At 47.1% G+C, this 15,949-nt stretch overlaps 2 protein-coding genes across 3 annotated transcripts in view; one reads left to right on the top strand and one right to left on the bottom strand.

The window, feature by feature from the left end:
• PLLP (plasmolipin) overlaps nt 1-1,907 on the top strand; it is a 28,513-nt gene extending 26,606 nt beyond the window's left edge. The window contains exon 4 of the mRNA XM_054454993.2: nt 960-1,907. Coding sequence (XP_054310968.1) covers nt 960-1,076 — 117 coding nt within the window. The 3' untranslated portion in view covers nt 1,077-1,907. The remainder of the gene's footprint in view (nt 1-959) is intronic.
• A 2,428-nt stretch (nt 1,908-4,335) lies between these two features.
• ARL2BP (ADP ribosylation factor like GTPase 2 binding protein) lies at nt 4,336-15,720 on the bottom strand. 2 transcript variants are annotated; one of them, XR_010124290.1, is made up of 6 exons: nt 12,515-15,720; nt 11,792-11,853; nt 9,309-9,415; nt 8,101-8,186; nt 7,074-7,537; nt 4,336-6,466 (listed from the first exon to the last, which is right to left on the bottom strand). XR_010124290.1 is itself a non-coding variant. In XM_054454994.2 (6 exons), the coding sequence occupies exons 1-6, from the start codon at nt 12,550-12,552 to the stop codon at nt 5,684-5,686; spliced, it is 492 nt and encodes a 163-aa protein (XP_054310969.1). In that variant the 5' UTR covers nt 12,553-15,720; the 3' UTR covers nt 4,336-5,683. The 2 variants fall into 2 exon arrangements, 1 of the variants encoding a protein (XP_054310969.1); XM_054454994.2 differs by having other exon boundaries at nt 4,336-5,785; nt 7,441-7,537.
• Between the last annotated feature and the right edge of the window lie 229 nt (nt 15,721-15,949).

The raw sequence follows: 15,949 nt of genomic DNA, 5'->3' as shown, positions 1-15,949 counted from the left end.
GGCTGGTCTTTTGAACTCCTGACCTCAGGTGATCCACTCGCCTCGGCCTGTTAAAGTGCTGGGATTACAGGTGTAAGCTACCACGCCCGGCCTGGGTTAACTATTGAACCTTGTTGTAAATCAGCTGTGCCACACTGACTTAGGGTCATGTGCCCCCTTGGAGAATGTGAAAAACATGGTCTCCCACTGACAAGTGCACGTGCAAAAACCTTTTGGCTTAAACCATTCTGGGTGATTCGTAGGCTCTCCCATGAAACCCAAACTCCGAGCCCACGTCAGGTGGCCAGTAAAGTGGCTGCAGTCCCCTCCACGCCTGTCACCCTTCACACCACCAGGCCCTGCACACCATCTCCTCCCAGGATCCCGCGACACCCACAGTGAGGGAGAGGAAGGGACTACCAGTCCCTTTTGACAGACAGGAGGTTCCCGCTCAGAGAGGTTGGACGCCAGGCCTGGAGCCACAGCCAAGCCCAGGGGAGGGCAGGGCCTCGATCAGCACGCATTTGGTTCCTTACTCTTCCTGATGAGGGCAGTTTTGAAATCAGCAAATTCAGTGATGGGGACAGAGATGGGGAGCTTCTGAATGTGGCTGCAGGTGTTAGTATAGAGGCGTGAACTGGTTATAGGAAATTCCTAGGGTGGCCTTTGAATGTTGTCTTTTTAGAACTAAATCCTTGGTAGGTGTCCCCTGCGTCACTCTTATCTTCTCCTTCATTGCCCTTATCACAATCTGACAGGCCCCACCTGCGGTTCTTAGCTGTTTCCCGTGCTTAGAAGGTAATGTTGGCATCCCAGGACCCTGGTGCTCATCAGCCCCATGATAAACAGCTGTGAAACGCATCTGGCTAAGTGTGAGATGGTGCGGCTGCCACAACCCCTCCTGCCTGGCCTGAGATCTGGTTGGAGCTTGTGTCACTGTCACCCTCTCGGTCCTTAAGCCCTTCTCACCTCTCTTTCAGTTCTTTGCGTGTTTGGTGATGATCGCCTATGGAGTGAGTGCCTTCTTCAGCTACCAGGCCTGGCGAGGAGTAGGCAGCAATGCGGCCACCAGTCAGATGGCTGGCGGCTATGCCTAAACCACCTGTGCCATGGCCCCCTCTGGGGCTGAAGCCGCCGCTGGGTCACAGAGCAGGGTCGCCCTGCAAGCCCAAAGCTAGGGAGCCCTGCGCGGAGTCAGCCCGACAGGGACTGCATTTGCTCCTCTCTGCCCGTCAGACACAAGCTCTCACAGCGCTAAGGAAGCAGGCCCAGGCTGGCAGGCATCTCGGCTTGCAGGAGGCCAACCGCTGAGACCTCCTCTCCATCCCCCTTATTCAGTGGAAGGTGACGGGGGATCGGAGGCTGTGTCTCTGCCTTGTCTTCAGAGGACTTCAGCGTCCAAGACTGGGGCCCACCCTTCTCACCAGCACTAAATGCACTAACAAGGACTCCAGACCTGCAGCCCCAGACCCGCCGTAGTATAAGCCTAACAAGCAACATGTAGCACCTTAGTCTTTGTTCCAGGAGAGCTGAGCAAGCTCTTGAAACCACTCTCCTTCCTTTAAACACCGTTTCGACCAACCTCTCCCTGGAGCCAACCTGTAAAAAGTGGGTTGATTGTTGACAGCTTGGTCTTCCCTCCCTGCATTTCAGACATACCAGTTACTGAAAGCAAATCAGTTTTAAGTGATTTCTCAATGCTGAAAAGCCTGTCCAGGTTTCCTTCCCTTTCCCAAGCCTCTCTCTGTAATACTCCCTTTGGGCGAAGCTAACATCAGTGCCGACTGCCTCCTTGACCTTGCTGACTAGGCACACGGGACGCGAAGGAGGGAGGGAAGCAAGGCCTTGCCTGGCGAGTTGTCACGTGGTTGGTGGTGACTGTTTTATTATTTTTTAATAAAAATAAAGATGAGAAATTATTTGGACAAGATGTTGGCAAATCACTTTTGCAGGTGCTTGTAACCTCCAGGAGACCTCAGCTTGACCGAAGAAGATGCCTGCTGTAGGGCAGTTCACGTTCTGGAGTCGTTCAGCACCACCTGCCAACTCTTTGACCGGAGGAAGGCTGCCTATACTTCCTGCTTGCTGGGTCTGGAACAGTCCTGGTTTATGCTGTTTGTGCTGGCATAAGTAGAATAGCACAGCCTTTTATTCTCACAAGTGACTCAGTTTGACAATAACTTAGTCACCCTTGCTTTGGGCAGGTTAGATGAGCTTACTGAATCAAAGATTTCAACAATATCATCTACCTTGAAAGTCTGTGAAGTTTGGAGGTCATATAATCAAGGTGGCTGGCCATGCTGCCTGCTCAGAGCTGGTAGAGACAGCAGAGGAAAGCAGCCGAGTACTCCTGAGCTTATTTTTCCAACACCACAGAGCAACGATCTCTGAACAATAAGGTAAAAGCATTCCTAGGTACCCTCTGTACCCTTTTTATTTATTTTATTATTATTTTTTTTGTGTGTGGAGATGGAGTCTTGCTCTAGTGCCCAGGCTGGAGTGCAATGGCACAATCTTGGCTCACTGCAACCTCCGCCTTCTGGGTTCAAGCAATTCTCCTGCCTCAGCCTCCTGAGTAGCTGAGACTACAGGTGAGCGCCACGACACCCAGCTGATTTTTTGTATTTTTAGTAGAGATGGGGTTTCACCATGTTAGCCAGGATGGTCTTGATCTCCTGACCTCGTGATCCGCCTGCCTTAGCCTCCCAAAGTGCTGGGATTACAGGTGTGAGCCACCACACCTGGCCAATTTTTTTTAAGAGACAGCGTCTTGCTCTGTTGCCCAGGTTGGAGTACGGTGCCACAACTACAGCTCACTGCAGCCTTGACTGCCCAGGCTCAAGCAATCCTCCCACCTCAGCTTCCTCAGTAGCTTAGACTACAAGTGCAGGCCACCATGCCCAGCTAATTTTTTTTTTTTTTTTTTCTGAGACGGAGTCTCACTTTGTCACCCAGGCTGGAGTGTAGTGGCGTGGTCTTGGCTCACTGCAACCTCTGCCTCCCAGATTCAAGCGATTCTCGCTGCCTCAGCCTCCCGAGTAGCTGGGACTACAGGTGCGTGCCACCATGCCTGGCTAATTTTTTGTATTTTTAGTAGAGATGGGGTTTCACCGTGTTAGCCAGGATGGTCTCGATCTCCTGACCTCGTGATCCGCCTGTCTCGGCCTCCCAAAGTGCTGGGATTACAGGCATGAGCCACTGTGCCCGGCTGATTTTTAAATTTTTTGTAGACACTGGGTCTCGCTATATTGCCCAGGCTGGTCTTAAACTCCCAGCTTCAAGTGATCCTCCCACCTCAGCCTCCCAAAGTGTTGAGATTATAGGCATGAACCACCACACTTGGCCCTGGTATAAATATTAATAGCATCACTTTTTACTCTAAAGTCTCAGAGTTTGAATAATAAATTAGTCCTTCCAGGAGTAAGTTATAAGAGTTTGGTTTTAAGGAAAGGCATTGCACTTAAATGTAAAACAACATCCCAGGCAAGTTAGAGAGCTCACCCCTCTTATGTTTCCAACATGAATCAAAAAGCCTGTTTCGGGGGGGACATTAAAGGCAGTCAATGCTAAGGCTCAGCAATTTGCGTGACTATTGCTTCCCATTGGGGAGGAGTCCTAAGCAAGAGGACTGGGGCTTCCTCACCCCAGGGCAGGTGGGAGCCCCATCAAAGGTGGCACCTGACATCACAGTCTAAGTGTCTGTGGATGGACAGACAGGCTGCTAGTTTATTTTAAAAGAAATGAGAACATCTACTTATAATATTAAGTGACAACAGACTTGCCTCCTTTTTTCTGAGCAGAAAGGGTGAAAAACCAGCCAGGCATGGTGGCTCACACCTGTGATCCCAGCACTTTGGGAGGCGGGTGATCACCTGAGGTCAGGAGTTCAAGACCAGCCTGACCAACATGGTGAAACCCTGTCTCTACTAAAAATACAAAAATTAGCTGGGCGTGGTGGTAGACACCTATAATCCTGGCTGCTTGGGAGGCTGAGGCAGCAGAATCACTGGAACTCGGGAGGTGGAGGTTGCAGTGTGCCAAGATTGTGCCGTTGCACTCCAGCCTGGGCAACAAAAGCAAAACTCCATCCCCCCAAAAAAAGAAAAAAAAAGGGTGAAAAACCAATTTGCCTTTATCATTGTTTTTTCATCATTTAATCTCTGGACTTGTCCACTGGCCTTTTCTCAAGCAGGCAGGCTGGTCCACAGGTCTTAGCAAGTGCCCCCAGCATGCCTGGGCTGTGGTGGACAGTCCCATTTATAGACAAAGCAAGGGAAAGCAAGCCCAGGAGAGGTGGCATTTTGAAAAAAAAAATGCCTACATTAAAGAAAGAGTACGACTCATTGAGAATGGTGGTTCTTGCAAAACACCTAAAATTTTACTCATGGTACAAAAGTATTTAATAAGTGACACATCAGTACAGAAAAACACAGAGCTTGTAGCTTGTCCTTTAAAACCAGAATGGCCAAGTGAAAAGTCAGTACAGATTCTTATTTTTACTATTAAAAAAAATCAAAGGGACACACTGGGAATTGAACTACTATGCTTTTTCTTTGTTCTAGAGATGACATATATGTTTTCTGATAAGTAATCTACCACACATTGCACTAAATCAAAGCATACAAACAGCCAGTAAAGCTGTGCTCTACCTGCTACTCATGCTGGGCTGGACAGTGGAACACCATCTTGGTAGAAGAGATTTTGACAGGAAGAAACTGCAGAGTCCCTACCTAACCCAGAGAACCTTACAAACTGGTTTATACACAAAGGATTTTCAGCAAACATGCAAACACACTAACATGCTATAGGAATATGTTTTAGTCTATTTCAAGCACACAGCATACATTCATAGGTGCCCAGTAAAATAGGAATGAATGCCAATGTAGAAAGCATTTTTGCCTTCACAGTACTAACACCGAAAAAGCACACAGCATATAATACTTTGATCTTTAAGTGGATAATCACGGAAGTTCCAAGATCACATCCACTAGGTTAGCCTGAGTATTCATCTATAAAACTATATTTTTTTCAAAAATAATGCTTAAAAGAGACTTCTAGAAACAGTGGGACTACATCAGGACCAGAAGACAGTGACACAAGGACTGCAAATGTTAAGACTAACAGTAGCTTTTCACATGGAGCTTTTATGTAGAGGACGTCTCCTTCTGTTGATTCCTACAGCCGAGACAAGATGTGACCACAGGAGATTCCAAAATCTCAAACTGGGCTTGAGTAACACCCTAGATAAACATCAGGAACCCCACTGAGGCTGAAGTACTGAAACTGTGGCCCATGTGAAAAAGAGGTGCAAGTGCACAAAGATTCATGCAGGACCTGCTGGAACAGAGGGTGGTGGCGGCAGGTTAGTCCACACTTACACACCAGCAGGTATGCTGGGGAAGGGCCCCCCAGGTGGAGTGCCTGACATAGGGCTCGCTCCAGAGGCGTCTGACTCAGAAGCTCCTGAGAGAGGTGTCTACTTGAGGTGCGGAGGAGTACTATGGTTAATGAATACAAGGTGTTGTTTCAGGATAAATAGGTCCAGGAGGGTTAGGTCATTTTGGTTTTGACCTATCAATACTTAACATAAATGAAGAGTTACATAACAGAGTCAGTCTTTCCAAGATGTGTTCTGTCATCATGAGCTGAGCCTACTGGGCTGGTGACATCCAGAATGATCCCATTCATTGGCTGGAGGTAGGACCTAGTGCCGCAGATTGTTCTGGGAAGCTGGCAGAGAAGATGATTTGCACAACGAAGTCACCACTAAGCCACTGCTTAAGTCCAGTCCTCGGCCTTCTTTTTCCTATATGAGAAAACAACCAAAAGGAAGGACTAGAAAGAGTCCTGGCTTGGAATCTTGCCTCTGATATGGGGTAGGCAGAGCTGAAGTTGGGAACGTGGACCTCCACAGTACATAGGAAGGGAACACAGGTTATTGGTTATTCTGCATTTCTGCTCAATACTGGCTTGCCCTAGTCTTAATTTTTTTAAATATTATTTTTAAAGAGGTAGGGTCTTGCTCTATCACCCAGGCTGGAGTACAGTGGCTTGATCATAGCTAACTGCTGCCTGGAATTCCTGGGCTCAAGTAGTCCTCCTGCCTCAGCCTCCTGAGTAGCTAGGACTACAGGTGTGTACCACTACAGCTGGCTAACTTTTTTATTTTTATTTTTGTAGAGACAGGGTCTTGGTATGTCACTTAGGCTGGTCTTGAACTCCTGGGCTCGAGTGATTCTCCTGCCTTGGCCTCCCAAAGTGCTGGAATTGTAAGTATGAGCCACTGTGTCCAGCCTGGCCCTGGTCATTCTTAAAATGCACTCTTAAAAGGTACCTCCCGTCACTGGAAAACATTTTTCTTTCTTTTTTTTTTTTTTTTTTTTTGAGATAGGGGTCTTGCTATGTTGCCCAGGCTGGAGTGCAGTGGCTACTCACAGGCACCACTGCTGTGAATACAGCCCCAAACTCCTAGGCTCAAGTGATTCTCCTGCCTCAGCCATCCAAGTAGCTGGGACTACAGGCATGCACCACCACACCCATTTCTTTTTCTTTTCTTTTTTTTTTGACACAGGGTCTGACTCTCTCACCCAGGCTGGACTGTAGCGGTGCAATCACAGCTCACAGCAGTCTCAACCTTCTGGGCTCAAGCGGTCCTCCCACCTAGCCCCCAAAGTAGCTGACTGAGACTACAGATGCACACCAGCACACCAAGATAATTTTTGTATTTTTCATAGAGACAGGGTTTTGCCATGTTGCCTTGGCTGGTCTCAAACTCCTGAGCTCAAGCCATCCGCCTGCCTTGGCCTCCCAAAGTGCTGGGATTATAGGTGTGAGTTAACATGCCCAGTCTCCTATTTTTCTTATAAAGAGCTTGCATTATAAGAAAAGCAAGGCAGGGCCAGGTGCGGTGGCTCACGCCTGTAATCCCAGCACTTTGGGAGGCCGAGGCGGACCATGCTTCAGGAGTTTGAGACCAGCCTGGCCAACATGGTGAAACCCCATCTCTACTAAAAATACAAAAATCAGTTGGGCGTGGTGGCAGGTGCCTGTAGTACCAGCTACTCGGGAGACTGAGGCAGGAGTATCGCTTGAACCTGGAAGGCAGAGGTTCCAGTGAGCCAAGATCGTGCCACTGTACTCCAGCCTGGGTGACAAGAGCAAAACTCTGTCTCAAAAAAAAAATAAATAAATAAAAGAAAGGCAAGGCAGAATGAGACCTGAGACCTGCTTTTTGGGTTTTGTCCTTCTGATTAGGAACTCTAAGATGGTACCTGGGGCTTGTTTCATGAAAACATGAGAAGGTCCCAGCCACAATAGAATAGCAGCTCACTCTTCTGATGCCTCATTGGCCAGTTTGAAGGGAGAATGATGGGGGAAGCGCGGGAGGTTCATGTTCGGTATTTCTCCCTGGAATTTTCTAAGTAGCTCAAAGTGGCTAAATAAACAGGAGTAGTAACTTACTGCTCTGTAGTCCAAAAACATTTCTTTAAAAGCCAGAAAATCTGTGAAGGTGAGCAGCATGTCGAATATGTCACCAGCCACTTCATCCTTATGGTGCCTGCAAATGGAACAGATGGCTGTTTCGTGAATGAATGATGAGACAGTCCTCAAGACTGCTTTCGTTTTTCTTTCCACCACCCCAGCCCCACCCCCCGCATTATTTTTGTTTTGTTTTTTTAGAGACTGGGTCTTGCTCTGTCACGCAGGCAGGAATGCAGGGGGGCAATTATAGCTCACTGTAGCCTTGAACTCCTGGGCTCAAGGGATTCTCCAGCCTCAGCTTCCGGAGTAGCTAGGCCCACAGGTATGCAACACCACACCTGACTAATTTATTTTTTGTAGGGTCGGGGCCTCACTATGTTGCCCAGGCTGGTCTAGAACTCCTGGGTTCAAGTGATCCTCCTCCCTTGGCCTCCCAAAGCACTGAGAACACAAGCATGAGCCAATGCCTGGTCTTTTCAAGATTTCATTAAAAGGTTTGAGGGCTTCCTCCACAGGACCTAACCACCAAGGGCATGCACAGGAAAACAAACAAAACAAGGAGGGTCTTTTGGTCAGCCTAGGGAGGGAAGAAAGTGAGAAAACAAAACAAAACACAAAAATCAGTCAAGCTCAACTCACTGCAATGTTGTGGTGAAAGCTGCCATGTTGAACCCAGGAATCCGCTGCAGCAGCTGTTCTTCAATATATTTTTCTACCAAAGAAATCTGCAACAGTGGAAAGGATTTTGGTGAGATCATACTTTGGGAAAACGAGACTTCTTTTCAGAAAGCCTGCCCAGCCCTTTCTAAACATTTCCTGACGTCTGTGTGCCACAATCTACACTGAGTGCCAAGGATACCAAAGAGGACCAAAACACAGCTCCTGTCCTGGAGAAGTACTCAGCCTGGTGTGGAAGAGAAGCATTAGCTGATAATGATGCTGTAACAGGGTGGATGCTCTGACACAGGTGGAGACAGTGAGTAGCACAGTGCCCACACCCACAACCCAGTGCAGGATGCAGTAAGTGGGGGCTTTGCCTCCTGGGTAGAGGGCATCTGTGTAAACAGAACATATGGACATGGAGGCAGTCACAGGTTCCTTCTGGGCAGGTTTGTTTATGCCATGCTTCTGTGTTAAGAAAATAAAGCCTTGGAGGCCGAAATGGATTCTTAGATGACAGAATCCCAGGGGGCTATTAAGAGGCCTCAGGGTAAAGTGTAGAGACCCAAGGGTGACGAGCTGAGGTTCCTGGGTTCCAGTCTTGGTTTTTCCACCAAATAGTTAGTGATCTTGGTCTCAGTTTTCACTTTTACTTAATAGTCATGCATATGTGACTGGAGTATATAGAAGAAAGAAAGAGTATGTGACAACAGAAAGGTTTGTCAAAAGCATGCAAATGCAAGGTATGAAGAACTCATGTACTGTGATTAAAAGCAGGATTATGATAAGCCAAACGTCTTTTATTTATTATCTTTATTATTATTATTTTTTTAGAGACAGAGATCTCGCTGTGTTGCCCAGGATGGTCTCAAACTCCTGAGCTCAAGTGATTCTTCCACCTCAGCCTCCCAAATAGCTGGCACTACAGGTGTGCTACCAAGCCCAGGTCAAACTTCTTTTAAATAAGAAGCTGATGAGGTAATCAAATATTTGCCTGAAAGCCTTTTGGAAAATAGCCCCAAAGGCTGTGCAGAGGAAAATGAACTTAAACCAGATTCTAATGAGGATTCCTGGCAGTGTACTGGTGGCATATTTTAAAAGGCAGCAAATTTCAATGTCTTTTGATTCTAAATTTAAATTTTTAAAAAACTCTGACCTCCTGGTAGGAGACATAGAAATCTACTTACATATTCATTAAAAATAGGTGTGTAGATGAGTTTATTCTCTTCTGTGTCTTCAAACTCCAGGTAGTACTTGTCCATGAAATTTCTCTGTAATAACTGGAACTCGTCATCTGAACCACAATGGGGAAAATTTATTCTTTTTAATGGAGATTACCAACCATTATGATTTATGAGTAGGCAGGATCTATGTCAGCAGTACTGCTTTCTCAATGGTCAGTCTCTGGAAGGAAAGCTGATGTTTTAAGAGGGTATTAAATGGGACCCTGATGTTGAAATAGCCCAACCTTTTTTTCTTTTTTTTTGAGCTGGAGTTTCTCTTGGCGCCCAGGCTGGAGTGCAATGGTGCGATCTCGGTTCACTGCAACCTCCACCTCCAGGGTTCAAGAGATTCTACTGCCTTAGCCTCCTGAGTAGCTGGGATTACAGGTGTGTGCCACCTCGCCGGGCTAATTTTGTATTTTTAGTAGAGACAGGGTTTCATCATGTTGGCTAGGCTGATCTCGAACTCTTGACCTCAGGTGATCTGCCTGCCTTGGCCTCCCAAAGTGCTGGGATTACAGGTGTGAGCCACCGCACCCAGCCTTCTTTTCTTTTTAAATTGTGGTGAGGTATACAATTTTTTTTTATCATTTTAATGTTTAAGCACACAGCTCAGTGGCTTTAAGTATGTTCACATTGTTGTGCAATGATCACCACCATCCTTCAGTCCATTTTAACCATACCCACACAGGGTAGCTTGGGAACTCCCTCACATCACTTTTCTGAAAAGGAATGAATTGGTTCTCTCTTATTTTGATATAACTTCAGCAGCAGTTGTGGAAACAGTGTAGTGATTAAGATTATGGGGTCTGAAAGAGGCTAGCGCGTCTGGGTTCGAATCGCGTCTCAGCTACTTACTAATTGTGTGACCTTGGGTAAGTTACTTAATTTCTCTAAACCCCATATAAACTTCTCATTTATCTGGAAAATAAGAATGGTTTATGGTAGTTATCATATAGGATTGGAAGTGGAATTTAGATGAGAATTCATGTAAATAGATTAGTTCATAGTGAACACTTAATAAATGATAGGGAATGGGGAATCTTTTTTTTTTTTTTTTTAAATTGAGACAGGGTTCTCCCTATGGTGCCTAGGCTGGTCTCGAACTCCTAGACTCAAGCAATCCACCTGCGCTGGCCTCCCAAAGTGTTGGGGTTACAGGTGTGAGCCACCGTACCCAGCCCGGAATAAGGAATTTTAACAACTGAATAGATTATTTCTAAAAATAAAAGGAAAGTTTCAGAAAGGACCCAGACCTTGGGATAAATTCTGTAGGCTCACAGAAGGCTCATTTTCCCATAGCATATAGGGTATAATAGGCAAGAGAACTGAATGGATTCTTCAGTATTCCCCCGAAATCCCCAAGTCCACATGGGAAACGAGCTTAATGATGAAACATCTATATTCAGGAGTTAAGGGCATGAACCTTTATACCTGAAGGTATAAAAACTTGGTCAGTAATTTTCATACTAAATGGATTAAGCCATACAGCCAATAACACCAAATAACAGTGTTCTTTTCTCAATTCTCATAAAACTTAAAGTCAACAGAATTTTCTCAAATGTAAGTTTTCCCCTCCTACATACTTGTCTTAAACCTCTGGGGACTGTTACTGCTTGTCTGTTACTTAGCAGGTTTCATGGATGCCCAAATACATCCACAAGTAGGAACTCAAAACCTAGGAAAATACAGAACCACCTGAAGCTTAATACCTTGTTTTCTTTATGGCCATGTGTGCCTATGGTTATGGTTTTATGTGTTTATTTTCATTTTTATTTTTTCCAGACGGAGTCTCGCTCTGTCGCCCAGGCTGGAGTGCAGTGGCACGATCTCGGCTCACTGCAAGCTCCACCTCCCAGGTTCACGCCATTTTCCTGCCTCAGCCTCCTGAGTAGCTGAGACTACAGGCGCCCACCACCATGCCCAGCTAATTTTTTTGTATTTTTAGTAGAGACGGGGTTTCATCGTGTTAGCCAGGATGGTCTTGATCTCCTGACCTCGTGATCCGCCCGCCTCGGCCTCCCAAAGTGCTGGGATTACAGGCGTTAGCCACCGCACCTGGCCTGGTTTTATGTGTTTTATGGCATGAAAATGTTAAAACTCAAAACTATCTAAAAATGAAATTGCTCTTACCCTACATAACAAATAGAGTAGATCATTATTTCCTATAGTTTTGCGAAGAACGCCACACTGCTGGTGCCCCATTAGCCTGAGTCAGTCCCTTCCAGGCCTCTGAATCTATGCTTATTAGATGTTTTCAGAAGTACTGGGCTGTTTGTTTCTAAAACAAACTGCAGTAAGCCTTTACTTAAGTATTACATTGTGCTACATTAAAAATTGCAGGCAACTTGATGTTTTCTTTTTTTAAAATTAACTCTCCAAATTGATTTCAATGTCCTTAAAGAAGAAGCAAGCAAGTCCTTAAAAACAGTATCTTAAAAGCTTACCCATGATAATGTCCTCTAAATATCCAACCACAGCATCAAATTCTGCATCAGAGGTGGAGGAGCTGAAAAACATGCCTGGATTAGGTGCTATTTCAAATAATGCATTAAAAAAATGTTTTTAGTATGGACGTTTTCAAACATGCACAAGAGAAAAAAGAGTAGCAAAACGAACTTCCCATCACCCATCTTCAACAATTAAGAATGACTGATTGTCTGATCTAGTAAGTCCAAACAGAAGAAAACACACTCCGCACGTTTGTGACATGAACGTTCAATGTCATGACTCCACTTTAATAAAAACCCGTTCTCCAGGCTCTTCGCTATCACCCCATACCTGTCTGCTTGTGAGCATGAACACGGCACGGGCGAAACACCTGCCAGGCGGGTCAATTGTTCAGGAGTCCGGGAGGCGGGGGCCAGGGAGGCGTGGAGGGGCCTCGGGCGCTCAACCCCTCCAGGCTTTGCTGACAGCTGAGGGTTGGCGGCTGGGGATTGTGATGGAGGCGCTGATCAACAGTGACACCCGCCTCGCACTCCTGTCCTGCGGGGCCCGAAACCTGCGGCCTTAGTACTCTACAAAACGAAGGCCTGGAGCTGGGACGGCACCTTGGCGGCCCGCATCCTGCCCGGCCCCTAAGGACACCTGTTTTATACGGTCAGGCCCGGGGCGAACGCCCGCTGCCCCCGGCCCCAAGTCACCTACGCCCTGGCGGAGCTACTCACAAAGACAGCGCAAAGCTCTCTTCTTCTAAGGCGTCCATCGCCGTCGCCCCGAGTAGGCTCCAACCCCGCCCGCGGCCCAACTCGCATGCAGGGCGCGGCGGCCGGCGGGGTTAAGGCCTCTCAGCCAAGGCCGCGGCCCGCTCACTGCTAGGTCGGGTCAGCGCCTGCGCGCCAGGTCCGGCCTTGGATACCCGCTGCCGCCACGCGTCGGCCCAGCCTCTACGCCCCGCCTGGTCCTCTGCGCGCGCCGCCAACGCCGCAGGTCCAGGCCTCGGTGACTGCCGGAGGGGCGCGGCGCCCCGCCTCCCGTCACCATGGCCACCGCAACCCCTTCCACCGCCTCGCGGCCGGCCGGCAGCCAGTCACAGGCGCGCCTTACAGATGCCGGGGCCGGGCAAGACAGGGAGAGGAAGTCCCGGAAGGGAGTGCGGAGGGATGCGGGGCCTCGGCGAGCACGCGTTGTGTGGCAACTCGGTCTCACGTCGCCTCATTTTACGGATGAAGGAATCGAAGCCACGAGCCTGAATTTTCTCACTCGCAACTCGAGAATAAATTGCGCCTCCCTGACTGTGGAAGATTAAATAAGTAGTTTAAGGCGTGTTTGAAGAGCGCTTGTAAGTTGCCAAGTCGCTGGAGAGCCAGTCCCTTATCCCTTGAACCAGGTGATGCTGACGTCTGATTTCAAGACAGTTCTTACCCCTCGTGGAAGGAAAGCCCTATCGCAAGAGGTAGATGTCTTGTAATTTACATTATAATCTTCGCATCATAAAGATTACTTGGCAGTAATTGGTTTCTTGACTAATTATACAAGATGAGAATTGAAGAACTATTTTGAGCCACGCAATCAGGAATCAGATACCTTTCAGGAAAAGGCCTCTTCAAAACTGCCAAACTTTGAAAAAGGATTCGTTTGAGCTGATTTCTCTTGATTGGACAACTAAGCATTGTGTCTCTTTAGTTGCATGATACCTTTTGGCCAAAGTGTGGTATATGACTAGAGGAACTAGAGGGGTTTAAGGTATGAACTGAGGGTCAGGTGGCCAGTCAGAATGGGTTAGCAGACATTTTTTATTTTTTTGAGACGGAGTCTTGCTCTGTCGCCCAGGCTGGAGTGCAGTGGCACGATCTCGGCTGGCTACAACCTCCGCCTCCCAGGTTCAAGCGATTCTCGTGCCTCGGCCTCCCGAGTAGCTGGGATTGCAAGTACCCGCCACCATGCCCGGCTATTTTTGTATTTTTAGTAGAGACAGAGTTTCACCATGTTGGCCAGGCTGGTCTCGAACTCCTGACCTCAGGTGAACCACCTACCTTGGCCTCCAAAAGGGCTAGGATTACAGGTGTGGGCCACCACGCCCGGCCTAGCAGACATCTTTGAATGGACGTAAAATAGATATCCGTGGGATCTGGAACAAAGATGGTTACAAAGACACAGTCGGGTGTGACAGCTGTGACCAAGGTGACATCAATTATTACTAACTAATTTATTTATTTATTTATTGAGATGGAGTTTTGCTCTTGTTGCCTGGGCTAGAGTGCAATGGTGCGATCTCGGCTCAACGCAACCTCTGCCTACCGGGTTCAAGCGATTCTCCTGCCTCAGCCTCCCACGTAGCTGGGATTACAGTCATGCGCCACCATGCCTAATTTTTTTGTTTTAGTAGAGACGGGGTTTCTCTATGTTGGTCAGGCTGGTCTTGAACTCCCGACCTCAGGTGATCCGCCCGCCTTGGCCTCCCAAAGTGCTGGGATTACAGGTGTGAGCCACTGCGCCCGGCCTATTTATTTTTTGAGACGGAGTCTTGCTCTGTCGCCCAGGCTGGAGTGCAGTGGCGCAATCTCGGCTCACTGCAACCTCTGCCTCCCGGATTTAAGGGATTCTCCTGCCTCAGCCTCCTAAGTAGCTGGGATTACATGTGCGTGCCACCACACCCGGCTAATTTTTGTATTTTTAGTAGAGACAGGGCTTCACCATGTTGGCCAGCGTGGTCTCGAACTCCTGACCTCTGGTGGTCTGCCCGCCTCGGCCTCCCAAAGTGTTGGGATTACAGGTGTGAGCCACCACACCCGGTCAGGTGGCATCAATTATGAGTTACTCTGTTTAGCACCAAGTGGAAGATAGGCATTTTAAAAGGTTTGCTGAATTACTGGACTGAGTTGTTTAGTCAAGCCCTGGTCACACAGCTCACAGCAAACTCAGAGTTTCTTCATGACCTACTTTCTCTATATACCACACATTTCTGGACAAAATGAATTTGCCTACCCTTCCTAAGTCATTGATGGAGTGGAGGAGGAACACACCTTGATTTAATCTGTTCTGGTTATCTATTGCTGTTACAAACCACCTGAAAATTTAGTGGCTTGAAACAACCATTTTGCTCACTAATCTGTAATTTGGGCAGGGCCAGCTAGTCTCTATTCCAGTTGGTGTCGGCTGGGGCAGCTGGAATGGACTAGAGGAGCTTCCTCCAAGTTTACTCACATGGCTGGCAAATTAGTGGTGGCTCTTGGCTCTCAGTTGTGGACACTGGCTGGAGAACTGGGGCCGGGGTTTGGGGGGTTTCAGTTCCTCTCCATGTATAGGATTCAGGGGATTCTTGGGTTTTCTCACACCATGGTGCTGGGTCCAAGAGCAAGTGTTTCAAGAGACACTGAAATGTAAGCTGGCAGTCACTTAAAGGCCTGGTACTGGAAACTGGCACAATATCCCTTCCACTGTGTTCCACTGATCAAGCAGACACAGAGCCACCCAAATTTAAGGAGAGTAGACATAAACCTCATTTCTTGACGGGAGGGATGTCAAATAATTTGTGGCCATCTTTTAATCCACTTCACTACCCTTATTGACTCTAGGAACAAATGGGGATAAAGATAAAAAGTACCCACTCACTCAAGGATGTATCAGATAGTGTGCTAAACATTTATAAATACATTGTCTCCTTTTGAAATATTTGAGACCCTATAAAAACAAAAAACCGGTATGAGGTGGGTAGTATCTCCATTTTACAGACTGGGAAACCAAGCATTAGTGGGACCTGGGTCCAGTCCCACTCCAAAGGGCCTATTTCAACCATCATGCTATATAGCCCCTAATCCCTGGGTTGTTAAACCATATTCTTGGAAATCAGAACGTTTTCTCCTGAATACAGAATGGCCTTTTTCCACTTGTAGCAAAAATTAAAAATTGACTTGAATATACTAAATGTTTTTCCATTAATACTCATTTTTAAAATCCTTTGATTGGGGGTTGGCACTAGGAATTCTTCTGAGTGAATAAATAGCAAAAGGTAGATGATGGGCAGTATTGGAAAGAGCTGATCTTAGGTGGATGGTTTGTTTTCATGGATACACATTCAAGACGGTTGAAACTTGTGCAAAAGTCATTTTCTGCTAGTGAAATTGTGTCAGTTTTGTGACTGAATCAGTTTCCTGGCACTC

The sequence above is a fragment of the Pongo pygmaeus genome, chromosome 18 (assembly GCF_028885625.2).
Source record: "Pongo pygmaeus isolate AG05252 chromosome 18, NHGRI_mPonPyg2-v2.0_pri, whole genome shotgun sequence".
In the NCBI taxonomy this organism is placed as follows: domain Eukaryota; kingdom Metazoa; phylum Chordata; class Mammalia; order Primates; family Hominidae; genus Pongo; species Pongo pygmaeus.
Note: the sequence above shows the minus strand (reverse complement) of the source record. Positions and strands in the feature narration are given on the sequence as shown.

Coding starts and splice junctions, on each gene's coding strand:
- ARL2BP (XM_054454994.2), bottom strand. CDS start 12,552: ATGGACGCCTTAGAAGAAGAGAGCTTTGCGCTGTCTTT. Junction 11,854..12,514: donor GAGAGCTTTGCGCTGTCTTT/GTGAGTAGCTCC, acceptor CATGTTTTTCAG/CTCCTCCACCTCTGATGCAG. Junction 5,786..7,440: donor TGTTTTTGGACTACAGAGCA/GTAAGTTACTAC, acceptor TTTCTCATATAG/GAAAAAGAAGGCCGAGGACT.